This window comes from Lynx canadensis, chromosome D1 (assembly GCF_007474595.2).
Source record: "Lynx canadensis isolate LIC74 chromosome D1, mLynCan4.pri.v2, whole genome shotgun sequence".
NCBI classification, from domain to species: Eukaryota; Metazoa; Chordata; class Mammalia; order Carnivora; family Felidae; genus Lynx; species Lynx canadensis.
The window spans coordinates 19,868,869-19,887,738 of NC_044312.2; the positions used below are offsets into that span (position 1 = coordinate 19,868,869).

Genomic DNA, 18,870 nt, shown 5'->3' on the forward strand with positions numbered 1-18,870 from the left:
CCAGGATAAGATGGGCACTCCCAAGTTTCTAGCAGAGTACCTTGATTGAACTCGGTGATGCTCAACTGGGGGGTCATTCTTGCCTTCCAGGGGACACAGGGCAATGTCTGGAAAGAATTCTGGTTGTTGTAATTGGGGACAGGCAGGGGCACTGGCATCTAGTGAGTAGAAAGGCCCGGGTTGTTGCTAAACATCTTATAATGTACAGGAGGGCCCCCGCAACAAGGAATTATGGACTCAAAAGTCAACAGTGCTGAGGCTGAGAATTCAGGGGTTCTAGCCCGGGTCACAGCAGTGTCCCAGGACATACAACCATTATTTCAGATGCGAGACAACCTTCCTTGGGCAGCCATTCAAAGCACAACTATTTTAGGTTTGTTTGTGTTACAAATCTCGAAAGAAAGCAGGGAGAGTGGGGGGGGGGGGCGGTGGAGAAGGAGGGGAAGGAAGGGAAGGAAGACAAGACCACTCATTTCAGGAGCCTCTGATTTGCTAAGGGACCTATGGTCTGAGATAGACATCCCAGGTCAACATAGACTCAAACCAAACAGAACAAAAATAAAAACAAAAACCACTTGCTAAAATCTTTTTTTTTTTTTAATTTTTTTTTTTTCAACGCTTTTTATTTATTTTTGGGACAGAGAGAGACAGAGCATGAACGGGGGAGGGGCAGAGAGAGAGGGAGACACAGAATCAGAAACAGGCTCCAGGCTCCGAGCCATCAGCCCAGAGCCTGACGCGGGGCTCGAACTCCCGGACCGCGAGATCGTGACCTGGCTGAAGTCGGACGCCTAACCGACAGCGCCACCCAGGCGCCCCACTTGCTAAAATCTTTAGGAAGCTTCAAGTAATAACCGATTTCTAAAAAATTAAAGACAAAAGGGGCGCCTGGCTGGCCCAGTTGATGAAGCATATGCAGCTCTCGATCCGGGTTACGAGCCGAGCCCCACGTTGTGCGTAGAGATTACTCAAAAACAAAGCCCTTAAAAGACATAAAGAGAAAAAGCAGCCAACTGGCGTAATGACTAGCCGTGCACTGATCTTCCATTCTTCACATCCTTTGTGACAAGACAGCCTCAATCCATCAGATTTCAAGGAGGGAATGACTTTGGGGCATTTTTCATAATGTAAAAAAAAAAAAAGGGGGGGGGGAGGGGGGATGTAATCCTTCTGCAGCCTGAACCCGTCACCAGCACAGGGTTAATGTCAGTTAATTTCATACACGTGCAAATGAAGCGACCGGTTTATCTCACAGACCCCAGTAGCAAAATATTTTGTTTCCTAAACGAACGTGGAGCTGTTGAGAGGCATCGAGCTGGTGACACCAGAAATTTGGAAGGCAGCTCAATCAAAGATGTGACATTTGCTCCGTCCACGTGTGCAATTCAAAAGCCCCTCCTGTGAAGAACCAAGGGGCAGAGAGTCTGTATTCATCTGCTAGTTTGCTTCCTAACAGTTCCTTTGCCTTCTGGTCCAGCTTTAAAACATCCCAAATACCAGCTTCGGCATCACTCCGCCCATCAGCTCTCCATCCGCGTGCTTAACGTCAGCCAGCAAGATGAAGGTGTGTACAAGTGTTTACGATACGGCAGCTCCGTGAGAACAAAGGAAGTAAAAGTGATCGTGACAGGTAGGTGGTTGACAGCCAGCACACCCAGCAGGGGAGCGACGGGCCTCTGAACAGGACACATCATGCTCACGCTTAACATCTGAGTTTAGAAACAGCGCCTGTAGCAAGGCATTTCCCAGGGGACCTCTGCCATCCTTTGTCGAAAGGGAGCAGAAAGGAACATGTTGACCGGAGAGCTCTAGATTAAAATGTGACTTTGTGAAACGTGTCTCTGGCATCAGGGAAGTTTCCTCTCTGGGGAAATTAAAAGGAAGGAGAATTAATATTTGATGAGCCACGACCGTGTGCCAGGCACTGTACTAAGCTCCTGGGAATCAACGAGGGATTAGACACAATCCGTGCCCGCCAGGAGTTGGCACGCTAGTTTAGACAGGCAAAGCAGTGTGTAAAAAAAAAAAAAAAAAAAAAAAAAAAAAAGTAGAACCTTACAACTGTATAGCCGAAGATGGGATGAATTCAGAGGTGACTGCACTGGGCAACGGCTCGCATCCTCTGCCCAAACCAGTCCCTCTCTGCCAGTGAGAGGTGGGTTGGGAGACGAGGATAGGAAGTAACAGCGTCCAGATCGCCCGGGACCTGCCCAGTTCTGTGGACGGTCAGCTGTGTTCAGCCTGAGTCTTACTGTCTTTACTCTTCCGATTTTTGTGATGGAACAGATCAATTCGAAACACTGCTTTCTGTCGATCTCTAAGTGGCATAATTCCACATATCCCACAAGTGGATTTCTTAATTCTTAGACTTCGGTTGAATTAATACAGCGTGGTGCCTGCGGGGTAACGAAGTATCTGGGAAGGAATGGCTCCCTTCGGGTTTTAAGAACCAATGTGACTCACCCACCTTACTGGCCACCCCTCGTGGCACTCTGGCTCACGCTGATTGTGTGCTCTTCTGGGGTCTTAGAACTCTCCACGCGTACCTTTCTCGCTGCACTTAATACATGATCTTTCAGCTGACAGTTTAGGGGCTGAGTCTATCACCGGACTATGAGCTCCTCAAATAGCTAATTTTTTCATATGTGTACTGCCGGCATCCAATGCTGCATGCTCGGGGCTGACTTTACCATGTTTCGATGGCAGACAAATCAGCAAATAAATGCGAAAGAGTAGGGTTCGGGACCAAAGTGTGAAGTAGAACGGGAAAGAGGAAGAAGTTAGCCTAACTAAAAATCACACTTGCCCCTTGGACCACACAGGCTTGAATTGTGCCGGTCCACTTACGCGTGGATTTTTGTCACTAAATACAGTCCAGTCCTATAAATGTATTTTCTCTTCCTCATGATTTTCTTCACAGTTTCTTTTCTCCAGCTTATTTTACTGTAAGAATACACTATAAAATACATAGAACATACAAAAACGTGCTAACCAGTTGTTCATGTTATCAGTAAGGCTTCCCATCAACAGCAAGCTTTTAGTTAAGTTTGGGGGGAGTCAAAAGTTATACAGAGATTTTTGACTGCGCAGTTGTTGAGGGAGGTGTCAGTGCCCCTAATGCCCACACTGTTCTAGGGTGAATTCCATTCCCAAGACAAGAGTAGGAAGAAAACGGACAAATGGGTCCTTTATAAAAGAAATGCACCTTTTGGGGCGCCTGGGTGGCTCAGTCGGTTAAGCGGCCGACTTCAGCTCAGGTCACGATCTCGCGGTCCGTGAGTTCGAGCCCCTCGTCGGGCTCTGTGCTGACTGCTCAGAGCCTGGAGCCTATTTCAGATTCTGTGTCTCCCTCTCTCTGACCCTGCCCCGTTCATGCTCTGTCTCTCTCTGTCTCAAAAATAAATAAATGTTAAAAAAAAAAATTTAAAAAAAAAAAAAGAAAGAAAGAAAGAAATGCACCTTTTGATGTAAGGAGGGGACGGAACTAACTTACCTTGGCGTGAATCATACACTCATGAAAGTTTAGAACGGAAACAGCCATAAACCAACTCCTTTCATGTCACTAATCAAATACAGTCATTTGTCAAAGGCAAAAATTGCTGTTGAAACACTGGGGATTTTCAGGGACTAATCATACACTGAGTAACAAACAATGTGACTACAGCCAAGGTAGCGTTACAAGTACATAAAAGCCCTTTAACAGTATTCTGGAAAAGGTCGAGAAAAAAAAAAAAAAAAAAAAAATCCCATTATTGAGACCATACGCTACAATCATCCCTACAGATGATCAGACTCCGTGCTTTACTGGGATACGTAGACCAGCTAATTAAGCATGAAAAAAAACAATTTTCTTCCAGCAACTCCTTCCACACCAATCCTGGAAGCTTCAGTTACCAGAATGCAAAATGGAAAAGAACACGTTACGCTTAAATGCTCCACCGTGAGAAGTAAGCCCCCTCCGCAGATAACTTGGATTTTAGGGAATGACATAGAGCTCTACGGTAAGTAGGGGAGATGGTTCTTTCCTCCTTTGTTTTCCTTCCTACTTACATTTCCAAGGAAGTTTTAAATCCTCTGGCGCCCTCTGGTGGCACCAAGTGCCAGAAAACAACATTCATTAATCCATCAGTTCTTTTCCAAATTATCTTTATAACCAATCGATACTATGCCTTCATCTTGAAAACCTATCACAAATAATATGATTGCCTGTTTGTGCTTAAAACAAAGTAGAAACCTAAAATAGAGTCTTTATTATGGCTTCTTAAAATTCAACAGAATTTCATAAAACAGGAAAACAGCTATTACCTCAGCATGACTTGTGTAGCAGACACAAAATTGAAAATACATTTACCACAATGCTTGTATATTGGAACACTTATAAAGCGCAGTACCCTCAGTGACAGATAAAAATATCATATGGTACCAAAGAATCTGAACTTTGATTAGATTGAAGCAGCGTTCAATTGACTAAGCAGGATAACAAACTGTCACACTTGGGACCTGTTTACGGTTTGTGTACGTTGTAACACAGGTTACATTCAATTTTACTTAATCATAGAGAGATTCATCCCATGCCAATTCTACATCATTCCAAGACCTCTCCATTAATTTGCCTCATTCGTCCAAACTGAGTAAAGTCGTGGGTCTTTGTGTTTGACAACATCGGGCTGCCTTTGTTGTAACCACGATAAGCTTTGGATTTTTTTTTCCCCCAGTAGTGATGGGTTTACAGAAACCTATTCACTGTTATTCACCTGCTCCCCTCTGTGACTAGGGCCACGTAGGTACAAGGGAGTTGGCTGAAGTCAGAATGAGGTTAGAAGTCTAGCAGCTTTGCCAAGAGGTCAAGGCCATTGGTCTCTGAGGGAACCAAACCACCCAATGGTATTAAGTAGCCACAACTTCAAACACCTCTTTAACTCGCTCCATAGGTGAAACCCACCATGAGTTTGAAACCGATGGGAAGAAATGTAACAGCAGCAGCATCCTCAGAGTCCACACGTACAGCAAAAACTCAACAGTGGACTGCATTATCCGACACAAAGGTCTACAAGGAAGAAAACTGGTGGCACCATTCCGATTTGAAGATATGGGTAAGAGGGATGAATGATTGCTTTTAATCATTTTCAATTTACCTTCATAGTACACTATTGAACAAAATTAAATGGAATGGGAAAAGTCCTTCAGAGTGAGATCGCAGTCAACAAAGCTCTCCTTAACAGCAGATTCCCTTAATGACTGCAATTTCTCCAGCTGGGCGTCAGAACGCGACCGTCCCAACGTTGGGAACCCCAGTTGTGCAGAAAGCCTAGCAGAGCGCCATATGCAAACAGCATCATGCCTGCTTTTTGATAATGACCGCTGACATAACTTGGCCTTGATTCGTTTGATTGCACTCATGATTTTGAAGAGGTTATCTGAATCATACCCAAAAGGAGATAATTGCCGTTGAAATAAATCTAAACTTGTCCATATCATTTTACGTTAATATAAAACATTCACACAGTCAAACTAAGTCATGGTTACTCTTTAGATTTCTTTTGTTATGACCGTTCTGCGGATTTTAGTTTAACCAGGTTAACATTCCGAGCAGAACAAATAACAAACGAAACGTCACATCGTAACTGTGAAGAGAAGTCGCCTCCATTTTTCCAGAATGATCCCTTCATCAAATGCAAAAAAAAAAAAAAAAAAAGTGATTTCAAACCTCTAGAAAATTTTTGAGTCAAGAAGTATCTAGTAAGAGGTAGCATGAATCACAAGACTCTGACCTTCATTATTGTATAAAGTACCTCTCAGTGTCAGAAGAATTTCTGAAGTACAAGGATCCACTCACGCTAGGGAAGGAGGAAGCTGTTGGATGAGGACACGTTTGCTGAAAAAGCTCTTTGGGAAATTACTGCTAATGAAAGGCGCTGGTGAAGGAGAACACCATGGTGGGAAAACTGCCATGCTGCCCCGTGGGGGGTGGGGGTGCCGCTGCTGTGGCTAACAGGTCCCCCCCTCACTACCACAGGTTTTCCACCAGTCACTTTCTCGTCAAACCAAAAGTAGCAAGTCTTGAGGAAGCTGTATTTAGAAGACTTAAGCCCCCGCAGACACGGCTGGGTACTATAATCTGACGCAAACATTCCTACCTCCTGATGACTCCTCCCCCTCCAGCCTCTGCTGTCAGTGGAGCACAGAGCATGCGCAAGGGGGGGGGGGGTAGGGGATGCTTCTGAAAGTCCATCAGAGTCTTAAATAAGAGAACCAACCAGGTCGAAAAAAAATCTATGTTGACTTCTTCAGCTATTGTTCGGGCCACCTACAAAAATTTACTCTCGAGGGGAAATCACAGTTTCTTTCTCTTCCATTATGGCCGTAGTTCTCTACGACTCAAAATCCTAGCCATCCAATGCTTCTAACAGTAATGGGATACGACTTGACTTTTATTTATGACCTAACGGTCGACTGTTTAGCCCCCACTGCCAGATCTTCATTAAGTATTCAAAGAGTAATTCCAGTATCAGCAGTTGGTGGCTTCCATGTGTTTATGACTTTCCCCTGTGGCAAGCTACTGCATGGACGTACAGATACTACACCCATTTTGTTCATCCCATGAGTTTTACAAGGTGGATTAGTGTGAATGCTTTAAAACACACTTACAAGGGGACGTCTGGGTGGCTCAGTCCGTTAAGCCTCGGACTTCAGCTCAGGTCACGATCTTGCAATCTGTGTGTTCGAGTCCTGCGTCAGGCTCTGTGCTGACAGTTCAGAGCCTGGAGTCTGCTTTGGATTCTGTGTCTCCCTCTCTCTCTCTGCCCCTTTCCTGCTTGTGCGCGCTCTCGCGCGCTCTCTCTCGCTCTCTCTCTCTCTCTCTCTCAAAAATAAATAAACATTAAAAAAACATTTTTTAATGAAATAAGATAAAATAATTTTACAAGTAAGGATTCTGACCCCCTTCATCCCCACACTGCATGGTAGGACTTGAGAAAATGAACATCAGGCAAGCACCATATCTAGAGAGGGGGCAGGTACTGGAATGAGTAACGTCTTCCTTTGAAAAACTCACAACGCAATGCTTGGAGAAGGAAAACAGGACAGGAATAGATCAGGCCACCTTCACAATGATTTACTTCATCTTTTTAGTATTCCCAATGAGGAATCTTGATTTCCTGTTACTTATCTGGAGGTGAGATAAAAACAAAAAACTTGAGCGACAGTTCTCACACTCACCAATTGCAGGAACCCTCCACACTCCTACAAATATTTGAGGACCCCAAAGAATTTTTACTTATGTGAATCGCACCTGTCCATACTTACGCATTAGAAATTAAAACTAAAAAAAGTTGACTTATTTAAAAAATGAATCCACTACATATACATAGAAATGACACACTTGTCTAAAAAAAAAAAACAACCCTGTATTTTGCAACGCCAAAATGTTAGCGAGGAAAATGCCATTGTTTTTCATCTTGAAAATCTCTTTGGTATCTGCTTTCATAGAATTAGGTTCTCATAATTTCAGCATTTATTCTCTTGCGGTATGTTGTTTTGCTTGAAATATATACAAAAATACAGCCTCCCACAAATACGTAGTTGGGAAAGGGAAGATGATATTAATAACTTTTCAGATAATTGTGCATATTCTTCTTTGATACTATAGTAAAACTCAACAAGAGGTGACTTCTTAAAGGTTAATTGCTATGTGGACTCTGGAACCCTATCAATGAACTTTTCATGCCCTTGTTACATTAAATTCTTTGAACAGATTTGCACTTTGGATAAATCTTTTAGCCAGGCATGATTTGTAGCATCGTGCCTTGGTCATTTGGAAAATATCAACATATTGATTTATACAGAACTTTCAAATGTTGACACATTTCGGCATCAAAATCCCATTCATTAATATCGTCACTGATTTCATCGGAGTCTTAGTATTTAGAAGCTGTCAAGCTCACAGGGGTGGATACAGGTTTTTCAAAACGGAAATGTGGCCGGTGCAACTGAGTAAATTTTTAATATTAACTTTTATTAATTTAAACTTAAATAGTGTAGCCCGTGTGTGCTGTATTGAACAGCACAAGTCTATAACATTCTAACCAAGCAGGGACAGAAATCATAAAGCACCAGTACCCATTTAATCAAAATAACATTTGGTCTAACTGAATCTACTCACTAGCTTGTTGACTGGGAGAACAAATCAAAGTAAATACAAACTCATGGGTGTGTGTATATCTCCTGTTCTGTACAAAAATATATAATTACCTGAATCCACACAGTATCATACACATTATTCCAGAAGATCTTGATCATTCTTGATAATTTTTCTATGTGCCCCCAATATTTCCCATATACTCGTCTTATAATTTGCCTCCAGGATTTCCATCCTACTAGCTTTCAAGCTTTTTCTCTCCTTTCATTGCTAGCAGCTGTCTTTTCAATGTTCCCTGACATCTTTGTGGTCACAGAGTTCATCTTAGCCTGACAGTCTAAATTACTGTTTCTCTGTTGTTTCCTTAGTGGTGGTTCTTCCTCTTCTCAGAGCTCTCTCATTCAACTCTGGCATTTGTATCGTTTCCAAAAGTTTTACATGTTTAAGAAAAGAAACGTTCAAAGCCATTAAATAAAAAGCTGAGAAGCACTCACAGATTCCAAAAAGACATGACCTACCCGTCACGTATCCCTATTTATAAAATTTCAGGCACCTTTCCTATACACCCACTGGTTGCAGGACGGCTCAGGGGTCAAATCCGCGCTACACTGAATGTCTGGAGACATCCCTAAACATTGTTTTATGTTATACTGTAAGCATTATGTTTTATAAACAGCAAAGCATTGGGCTGAACGTGTTGTATGAATGAACTCATTAATTCTCACGTACACACAAAAAAACCTCCCAAGGGCAAAGCTTAGCATTTCCATTTTACAGGTAAGAAAAAATTGAGCGTTCAGGAGATTAGGCATCTTGCTCAAACTCAGCACAAGCCAAGTCAACAGCATTGGAATTCGACCCACTCCGTGACTGACTCCAAGGCCACCTAACTAATAAATAAGGAGGGAGATAGGTGAATGCATAGACGGACACACAGACAGAGGGGCAGGCAGGTAGATGGAAAGAGAGGGAAAGACAGCGAATACCCTCTGCCTATTATTGCCAAATGTACCACTCCAAGTCCAGCACGCTGCACTTCTAAGCCAGGCAGCTTAGCAGATGGGCAGCCAGCAGGATACAGATTCAAAAACCAGAGCAAGAGCTGCAGAATACGTAGCGCTGAGGTTTCTGCAAAAACCTCCACGAGCAGGTAGCAGCCAAATACATTCTCCAACCTACTGTACTGAGTACAATGTGGGTAAAACTGCTCTCCGTGGTTGCAGAATTCTGTTTTTCCCCTTTCCTAGTTACTGATCGAGAGACAGCTTCAGATGCCCTGGAGAAAAACTCTCCATCGTCTGCAGACCCTCAGCAGCCCACTAGCACTGGTAAGTGTCAACCCATTAAAACTTAAGACCAAAAAAAAAAAAAAAAATCATGCCTCCTCGGGAAGGTCACTTTTCCAATTCTCAATTTTCAGATTTTTAAAAAATTTTAATAAGACTATGCAGGACCCCCCCTGCTGGTTCCAGCTTTGTGGTAGAATGTTCCCTTAGTTGGGGGCGGGGGGGCTTCAGGGCCACTAATGCCTTGTAAATTCAGTACTATGTTGCTTGATACACACACACACACACACACACACACACACACAATAGTGACCTTTGAATTCCTCTATGGTAAAGGGCAAGGTTGTATTCATTTATGGAGAGACTCGTTTCATTGTTTTCTCATCCAGAACAGACTAAACACAAAATAAAGACTTGATTTCAGCAAAGGGCAAAGGAACAGGATCTGGAGATTTGCTGCTCTTCGTCACAGAAGAACAAAATCACCTTTGAAAACACCTCAGTTACTTGGTTGCCAAGAACTCAGATAGTTTTTGATGACAGGATTGAACCCTAAACGCAGAATTTAAAAAGCCTGAATGAATTATAACCAACTTTTTAGACAGTGAACCCATTGGGGGGTTAACTGTGGGGAATAATCACGTGTTTATCTTTGTATTTTACTAGCGTAGTATCTGGCACTAGGAGGTACTCAGAAAACGCAGTGCGAATATATACGTGTATGAATACATTCATTTGTTATGATGTTTTGAGCAAAACAGCCTCAGCCAGAAAGGGCAGAAATTCCTACGTGTCCTCTTCCTATTTCAAATAGTGTGTCTCTAATAATTTCATTTGATGGGATAAATGTTTTCGTATCATTAGCATGTATGTTCATGGTTGAGTATCAGATTGTATTTTTCTACAACTTTTATCTGGAATAATATTTAAAAAGTCAATGTTTGGGGTTTCTAAACACCGATAGAAGCAATATGTACCGTACGGTTTTTTGAAGGACGATGGAAATTGAAAATAACCTGAAGTGGAGCGGTCACATCACTTGCTTTAATAATCCAATTTTTTTAAACGTGTTTAGAATCGACTTGTCTTTAAATTGGCTTACGGAGCTACTAAACAACCCAATTTTCTGCTCTGCTTTTTCATATAGAACCGAAGATTTAATATGGTTTCTAAATTTCCTTTCAGCTTTCAATTCCTATGATTGTATTACAGTTAATAATAGCCATTTTCAGTAGAATGGGTGGTCTCATTCCCCGTGGGATCCACACAGTGGCGCTGTGCAATGGGCTAAAAAAGCAAGAGACTAGGTTGGGAGGGGGAGGCGGGAAGGTGGGAATAGGCAGGACGAGCAACAAAATCAGAAGAGATCTCTTATTTCTATGACTTCTCTCACCTAGCAAAACCATCACAGAACACCCTGCTTCTAAGGGGGAGAGGCCAGTACAGGTTTGAATGACAAGGGAGCCTATTTTTCAACATAAAAATCATTGCTTTCCAGGCTGCTAGCTTATCCTTCCATAAAGCTCAGGATGTCACCCTTCAGTGTTCTGTTGTTATCTTGCACCTTTCTAAAGACCTTCTCGCTCACAGGCCTGGTTCAGGTGGGAAGTATAAAAGAACGGTTTAAATTCTGCATTCTGAGTTTCGGGATAGGCTCTGTCACTTCTTTGCTGCGTGACAATTTACTTAGCTTCTCTAAGCCTCTGTTCAGAGCTGCCGTGAGAAACATACCAAATGCTCAGTTTCAGGCTTAGCACAGTGTTCGGTAAACATGTATCTTTAAAAAATAAGGCAAAATGAGCCTGGCCATTTGCAACTATTTTTGGGAAACGTCAGTAGTTCAGAAATAATCTTGTGTTTTGTTTGTTTTGTTTGTTTTTAAGTCGGACTACTTAATTTGGTTCCCAAAGATGCTTTGCTGTTTGGGGATTAGTATGTGTATATACACGCTATTCACAGAGAGTCAGATGTATATATCATGTCTTAACTTCTTTTAATTTAGTTGCAGTAGTGGAAGATTCTAATACAACAGAGATTGACAAGGAAGAGAAAAACCAAACCGCTCAAGATCCTGCCTTAACCACTGGTAAGTGTCCCCTACAGCATTTAGAATAAACACTTGACATTTTAACCTCTGAACCAATAAATCCAATGGCCTTTTTCTGTCCTTACTTTCCTTGACCTTTTTATTGGTTAATCCCTCCCTTGTTCCTTGACTTAGGGTCTCCCTGGCTTCCCTGACATACTCTGCCTGGTCCTGTCACTCTTTGCTAATCAGTCCTTCTCTGTGTCCATGAGCTAACCTCCCTTCCTCCTCTGGCTTCTTATATGTGGATATACTTCTGACTTTACTTCTCTATTCTTGATTCCTCCCTTAATTCTTAAAGGGTTTACCCCTCCCCAGGATTGTTCCTATTGCCACTATGCAGAAGGTTTCCATACCTATGCTTCCAGAACATTCTCTGGAGAATGAATCCCTATTGCATTCCACCTCCTACATATCCCTTGGCTGGATTTTCTGCCATCTCTTCAAACTCAACATCACTAAAAACTGAACAGCATCTTTTCCCATAAAATCAGCTTGTCCAAACCATCACACAAGCCCCACACCTTGGTGTCATCCTTCACTCCTGCGTGTACACACACACACAAAATACACACATACACACAAAATCAGTCCGTCTCCAAGGACTTTTGAGTCTTTCCTTCCAGATTTTTGTCTATCACTGCCACCTCCCTGGTCCAGACTCTCATCATCTCCTGCACAAAGTCTTGTGACTCGCTGGAGTTGTGATCATTTTTAAGACTCTATTATCGAAACACCCCTCTGCATGCTTCACACCTGTGTTCACAAGACCTCTGCGGCTCCCACAGTCTACGGGGCAGAACAGGACCCTCAAACCTCCCATAAAGCGCACTCTGACTTCTGTTTTATTAATTTGTTTCTACAGAGAGAGAACTATGCCCTAAAGCACAGAGATTGTGTCTAATGAGCTCCAAGCAGCTCCACACGTAGCTGGTGCTCCTTAACTGCTTGTTGTTAGAGGGGGCAGGACATTTGGGCAAAATCAGAGCCAGCCAAATCTGAGTGTGAGGTTTAGAAAGATCTTCAAGACCTCACCTCGTTGATCTCCGAATGCCTTCATGGAGGACCACCTTTAACCAAGCCAACATTCATGAACGTTCGCTGCATTTGCATAGCTTTTCACACTCCTTAACAACCTCTCTTGCTGCTTAACCACATGTTGCTAAAAAACTCATTTCTTACAGCTCACTTAAATCCCCCGACTCTAATCTAAGTCAATATTCTTGCCTGCGTTCTCTAGAAATGAAAAATCACAGCTTCACTACCTACGGCACATAAGAGTGTTTTTCCAATCACCTCACAGAATGGCCTTGTTTGTCTGTCCACCTGTTGGCTTGTTTCTGGAGAATAAATAATATGAATCTCTTTCTCTTCAGGTTAAAGTCCTCCGTCTTTTTGTCTGAGTGGCCTATCCGCCTATCTGACATTTGGGAAGGAGCCTGCAAATTCCTCAGGGACGGAAGCAAACCGACCTTGAGCTGAATTCCTCTCATTTGCCTTACAGAAACAAATCTTCAGTATGTGGGGGTGATAAGGAGGAAAAATGGCATTCTGCTGCTCACCCTGGTCTCCTTTCTCATCTTCATACTCTTCATCATCGTCCAGCTCTTCATAATGAAGCTTCGGAAAGCACACGTGATATGGAAAAAAGGTGAGCGGCGGGGGAGCTTGTGGGGGGCTGCAAGATGCAGAAACGGTTGGCTAGCCAAAAGGAAATTCTGCCAACTTAAAGCTTTTCTGTTAGATACTTCAGCCATCTGTTTGGGAAGTGTTGTCACGCAAATACGCCATGGTCTGTTTCGTAGTAAACACAGGATGTGCAATCTCCAGGGGCTCTAATCAAAGAGCGTATAACCAAGAGAAAATAGAGTAGCTCCGGGGATTGACATTAAATTATAAAAGCTGCCATTCGCAAAAGGATGCCAGGCGGAAAACGCATTCATTCATGCACTCTATTCATGGAGTACCTATCATGCGCCAGGCGCGGTTCCAGGCACTGGGGATACCTCTGTCAACAAGACCCCTGCTCTCAAGGAGTTCATATTCTAGGGACGGTCAATCAAAGGTTGAATGTATACTGTCTTGGTTGTGCTCTCACTTTGTTTTTGTTTCAAAAAAAAATTTTTTTTAATGCTGGTTTATTTTTGAGAGAAAGAGAGAGTGCGTGAGGGAGCATGCACGCAAGAGGGGCGGGGGCAGAGAGAGAGGGAGACACGGAATCCGAAGCAGGCTCCGGCCCCGAGCTGTCAGCACAGAGCTCGATGCGGGGCTCGAAACCCACGAACCGCGAGATCATGACCTGAGCCAAAGTCAGATGCTTAACGGACTGAGCCACCCAGGTGTCCCAGTTGTGTTCTTACTTTGAAATAATGCAGTCAGCCTCCCTCAACCATAATATGTTAGTAATTTTTGCTAAGCATTCTGGTTTAAAAGTTATCAATGGGGGGAAAAAATATATATATATAACATTATAATAGTATTATATATGCTATTTTAATAGTATTATATATACTATAATAGTTCATACAATATTATAAAAGTATCATATATAATAGTATAATAGTATCATATATAATAGCATTACATAAAGATTATTATACATATTATGTATATATGTAATATATATATAATTCAGCCAGCATGTAATATATATATAATTCGGCCTATTGAAATGCATAGATTCAACACATATCAGGGCTGGAAGGACTTCAGAAGTTATCCAGAGTTACTATCTACTCAATTCCTTCTATAAATGTGTACCAGGGTGATATCCCCTCTTTAATTCTGAGTGATTATTTAGACCTGTGTTGCCCAACAGAGTAGACACAACATGGCTATTGAGCACTTCAAATGTTGCCAGTTGCTTTCGAGATGTGCTGCAAGGATAAAATATACACCCCACTTTGAAAACCCAACACAGGGGCGCCTGGGTGGGTGGCTCAGTTGGTTAAGTGTCCGACTTTGGCTCAGGTCATGATCTGACAGTTCGTGAGTTTGAGCCCCGTGTCGGGCTCTGTGCTGACAGCTCGGAGCCTGGAGCCTGCTTCAGATTCTATGTATCCCTTTCTCTCTACCCCTTGCCTGCTCACACTCTGTCTCTCTCTCTCTCAAAAATAAATAAACATTAAAAGAAAGTTAAAAAAAAAAAAAAGAAAACTCAACACACACACAAATACATGTCTAATAATAACATATTAGATCTACTAGGTAAATAAAATATAAATTGTTAATAATTATTCATTTTACCTACTTCTTTTTGCTTTTTCAACATGGCCATTAGAAAATTTATAAAATTACACGTGACTTGCATTACGGCGTTGCTGGCCCAGGATCATTTAGCGACATATGGCTCCAACATCCCCAGTAGCAGAGAACTCATTATGTCCCAAGGCAAAATACACTACCTCTCTTACCCTCTTAAAAGTACAACTTCCGGTTTGATGTCACTCTCTCTATATATTCAGCTGGACCAACGTTCATCATAATTAGACCTAGAGACAAAGTCTGGCTTTTCGGCTGTACCTGCGCAACAGGCAAATGTTATCGTATGGTTGCAAAGTCCCCCCGTTAATGCTTCACCCCCATGGTTCGTTAAGGCCTCCTGGAATCGTTCCATCTCAAAGAACAATACTTGATTCTAATCTGTGGTCATTTGATTTCCACAACTCTTACACTGCCTAGCACAGTGCCTGCAGGAATCATAGCAAAGAACAAAAACAATTCTCTAAATGAATGAGGGCATGATGTATGGGAGGGGCAGGGGTAAATCCACTATTGTGTAGACAGAAGGATCATCTTATTCAAAATACATTTCTACACATAGGTGATGTGTGACATCAGAAACTAACAACACAGTTTTCTTTTCTTGCAGAGAATGAAATTTCAGAACACACGCTGGAAAGTTACAAATCGAGGTCAAATAATGAAGAAACATCATCCCAAGAGAAAAAGGACCAAAGTGAGTCACCTACATGACCTAAAACTTGAAAAATGAGCTTCATTAATTTGTTGTCTTGAAGGAGGAGGGTGAAACGCCAAGTCTGATTTTTACCACTAGAAAGTCAATCACCTAAATCGTCTTGTGTAGCACATAAGTGCATCTTCCAAAATGAAAAGTAGAGACCATTAAGTTCCTTTGGGAAGCCATCTCTGTGTCCTAACTGTCACACCCAGACACACCCGTAGACTGTATGTCTCTCTTGTGCTGAGGGGTATCTCACAGACACCTTGACAGTCCAGCACTTCCCGCACCAACTGGTCATTTTTGATGTGTTGATTTAGCCACCACAGTACTCCTTTGGGTGGTGAACAGCTGGGTTGATCTCAGTGTGTCCTCAGATTCTAACACAGGGCCTGATGCGAATGGAGTGTTTGACAAATGTGTGTTGAATAAATGAACACAAGGCTTAACTGATTCAAGCAGAAATGTTTGGGGGCTTTTGGAGCACTCCATTGCAGTTTCCCAAGCAAAATATGTTTCCAAAGAGTGAAAGGAAGGGTCTAAAAGGAGATTGTGTGTGTGTGTGTGTGTATGTGTTTGACAAAAATCCAGTAGACAGCAACCAGCGCTACAGTAAAGAATCATACCTTCCAACCGTTTTGTTTCCTCCATGCAAATTAACTTCCTCCCCCTGCCAAGAGTTGCAAGACATGCAGAAGAGCTTTGCTGCTAGTTTCTAATGGTTTTATTGAGGTTTTTGTAGGAAGCTGGTCTTTCACAACACCTCTGCCCTTTTTTTGCTTTGACCCAGTAGGGTGTGAGGTGGGAAGAATCACTGACTGGCTGGGAGAGGGGAACAAGAGGGCAGACTGTGAGAACTGGGGGTGTGAGGGGAAGTGTGTGTAAGGTGCAGAAAGTCTGTTGTATCGCATGTGTTTCTATAACGTCAATGTCTGTGTACTCGACCCGCAAGTAGGAGAATAACGTCAGTATGAGGCATAAGTTGGATTGTTTCCTATGCCAGTTTTCCCAAGTGAGGGGCACTAGAACAGTGGGTGTTGAATTGTAACTTTTAGCAGGAGAAAAAAATGCCCTGAGCTCAGGAAAGCCTTTTGCATCTCAACTTAAGAAAATGAGTACTTTCACTCAGGGCTCCCTCCCCAGAAAGGTCCAATCCCGGGGGCTTGCCACAGAGGTGGGAGGTGCTACTTCCCCCTGGGCTCCAACCTCTACGTCCATCCTCCTTCCCTTGGCTCCCTCAGACCTGACATTTCAACTTCACTGTTTTTGCTCACTTAAAAAGCATCCTCTGGAGCTGTCTCCAGCCTCTGTGTACAGGGCTTTGAGTGGTCCTGTTTCCCGTAAGCCCTGTGACTTTCAGTATAAAATTCGCCAAATGCAACGTGGGTTTTTATTTGTTGGGTTTTACAGCAGAAATGTCTACATATTTTATTTCAGGTTGGTTAGCGTATTGTTTACGTAAGACTTTTTAAAAATCAGACTCTGGCAATGCATTCAGACCATTTATAGGATATGCATCCATCGATTTCTGATTTGATGTTTAAGACATTAACCTATGGACCTAACAAGACCACGTGCAGTCAACGTGTCCCAAACGAACGGGTGCACTGTTGTTCAAAAGGAATTTTCATCTTCGACCTGCTTTTCTTTCAGCTTTCCACTCGAAGAGCTACATGAACTACATCACACGGTTGTACTCTGAAGCAAAAACAAAGCGGAAGGACGATTCACGGAGTTCGAAATTCAAAGGAGAGCCCGCTCATATACCAGAGAGCATCGTGTAACGTTCTTTGCAACAGCAAATATCGATTTCAGTGCAGCTGCAGGCCTCACAGTGGAGCAGCCTATGGGAAGGAGCATAATTATGGTCACAAGAAAAAATATACTTTGAGTGCAATGCAACATGGTAGCCTCCCGTGGCACACTGCCCTGGATTCAGGGCTGTGAAATGAGGACCAGACCATGGACACAAAGCTTCATAGTTTAAAAAAAAAAAAAAAAAAAAAAAAGAGAAGAGAAGAGGAAAAGAAAAGAAAAAAGAAGAGAAAAAACCTATCATGCCTGACACTACTTCAGAGAAGGAGGAGACTCTTCAGTCTTGGAGATCAGGGTTGATTGGGCCAGCTAGCATCTTACCATGAAGGGAAAAGGAGTTTTTAGATGCTGGGCTTGAGCAGAACTACTTTAAAAAAAATTTTTTTTTTTTTATAAATCTTTCCTTCTGATCGCCAAATACAAACTTTGGGATGGAAAGGACCTAAAGAAGGTCTCCAATCCTAGGAGCTTACTTTCAAGAAGGGCTTTAAGAAGATGTAGCTTTAGTTCAAGGCGGGCCCAAAGATTCGATTTTCGAAGGTTTTCTTGCTAAATCACAAGAGCGGATCTGGCCAAGTTTTCACCAGGACATTTCATCACAAAAACATGTACCAAAACAACAACAACAACAACGAATTTAACTTACTATGACCTAATTAATGCTTTAAAAAATTATTTAATAAAAAGCTGAATGTTTTTCTAGTGGTTGTGGTCCAAGTTGTATTTCCTCCTTTTATTTTACCATGGGAAAGGGACATGTCTTCCCCACCCCCCCATCAGTTTATTTAAGATATAGCAAACGCTGAATAAGCATTCACTTATGACATTTCTCATTATTTGGACCTGAATAAACTAATTCTAAAATAATATCTCCCCACCCTATCACACACACTCATATTATGAGTTTATAATTTGTTACAGAACCAGGTACAGCTGTGGGTTTTTTTTTCTTGATAAAAAAGAAAAATTAAGTAATCTGTTCACCCAACGTGGGGCTCAAATTCATGACCTCGAGATTAAGAAGTGCATGCCCTCTGACTGAACCGTACAGGAGCCCCCCAAAAAAAATTTTTAAGAATGATAAAATTAGGGGCGCCTGGGTGGCGCAGTCGGTTAAGCGTCCGACTTCAGCCAGGTCACGATCTCGCGGTCCGGGAGTTCGAGCCCCGCGTCGGGCTCTGGGCTGATGGCTCAGAGCCTGGAGCCTATTTCCGATTCTGTGTCTCCCTCTCTCTCTGCCCCTCCCCCGTTCATGCTCTGTCTCTCTCTGTCCCAAAAATAAATAAACGTTGAAAAAAAAAATTTTAAGAATGATAAAATTACTGAAAGGTGTAAAAGTAAAACAGCATTTTTCTTTCTGAACCATTTGAGAGAGTCAGTTGACATGCTGCCTACCACACCCCAAACACTTGCGTGTATATATCTTATAAGCAAGGACAGTTCCCCTGTAACTACAAGGTAACTGACAAAAATCACAAAATTAACATTGATGGATTTCTACTAACAGTCTTCAGACTCAAGTCTCTCCAATTGTCCAGAGGATCCAGAAGATCCAGTTGAGAACCACTTGTTTCATTTTAGTCTC

At 42.4% G+C, this 18,870-nt stretch overlaps 1 protein-coding gene across 1 annotated transcript in view; it reads left to right on the plus strand.

Annotated features, from left to right (window-relative positions):
- The window catches only part of CRTAM (cytotoxic and regulatory T cell molecule), a 28,069-nt gene extending 10,100 nt beyond the window's left edge, over positions 1-17,969 (plus strand). The window contains 8 exon segments of the mRNA XM_032595017.1: positions 1,478-1,630; positions 3,858-4,001; positions 4,932-5,093; positions 9,385-9,465; positions 11,426-11,509; positions 13,014-13,160; positions 15,381-15,467; positions 17,124-17,969. Of these exon segments, the coding sequence (XP_032450908.1) occupies positions 1,478-1,630; positions 3,858-4,001; positions 4,932-5,093; positions 9,385-9,465; positions 11,426-11,509; positions 13,014-13,160; positions 15,381-15,467; positions 17,124-17,254 (989 nt within the window). The 3' untranslated portion in view covers positions 17,255-17,969.
- The last annotated feature ends 901 nt before the right edge of the window (positions 17,970-18,870 follow it).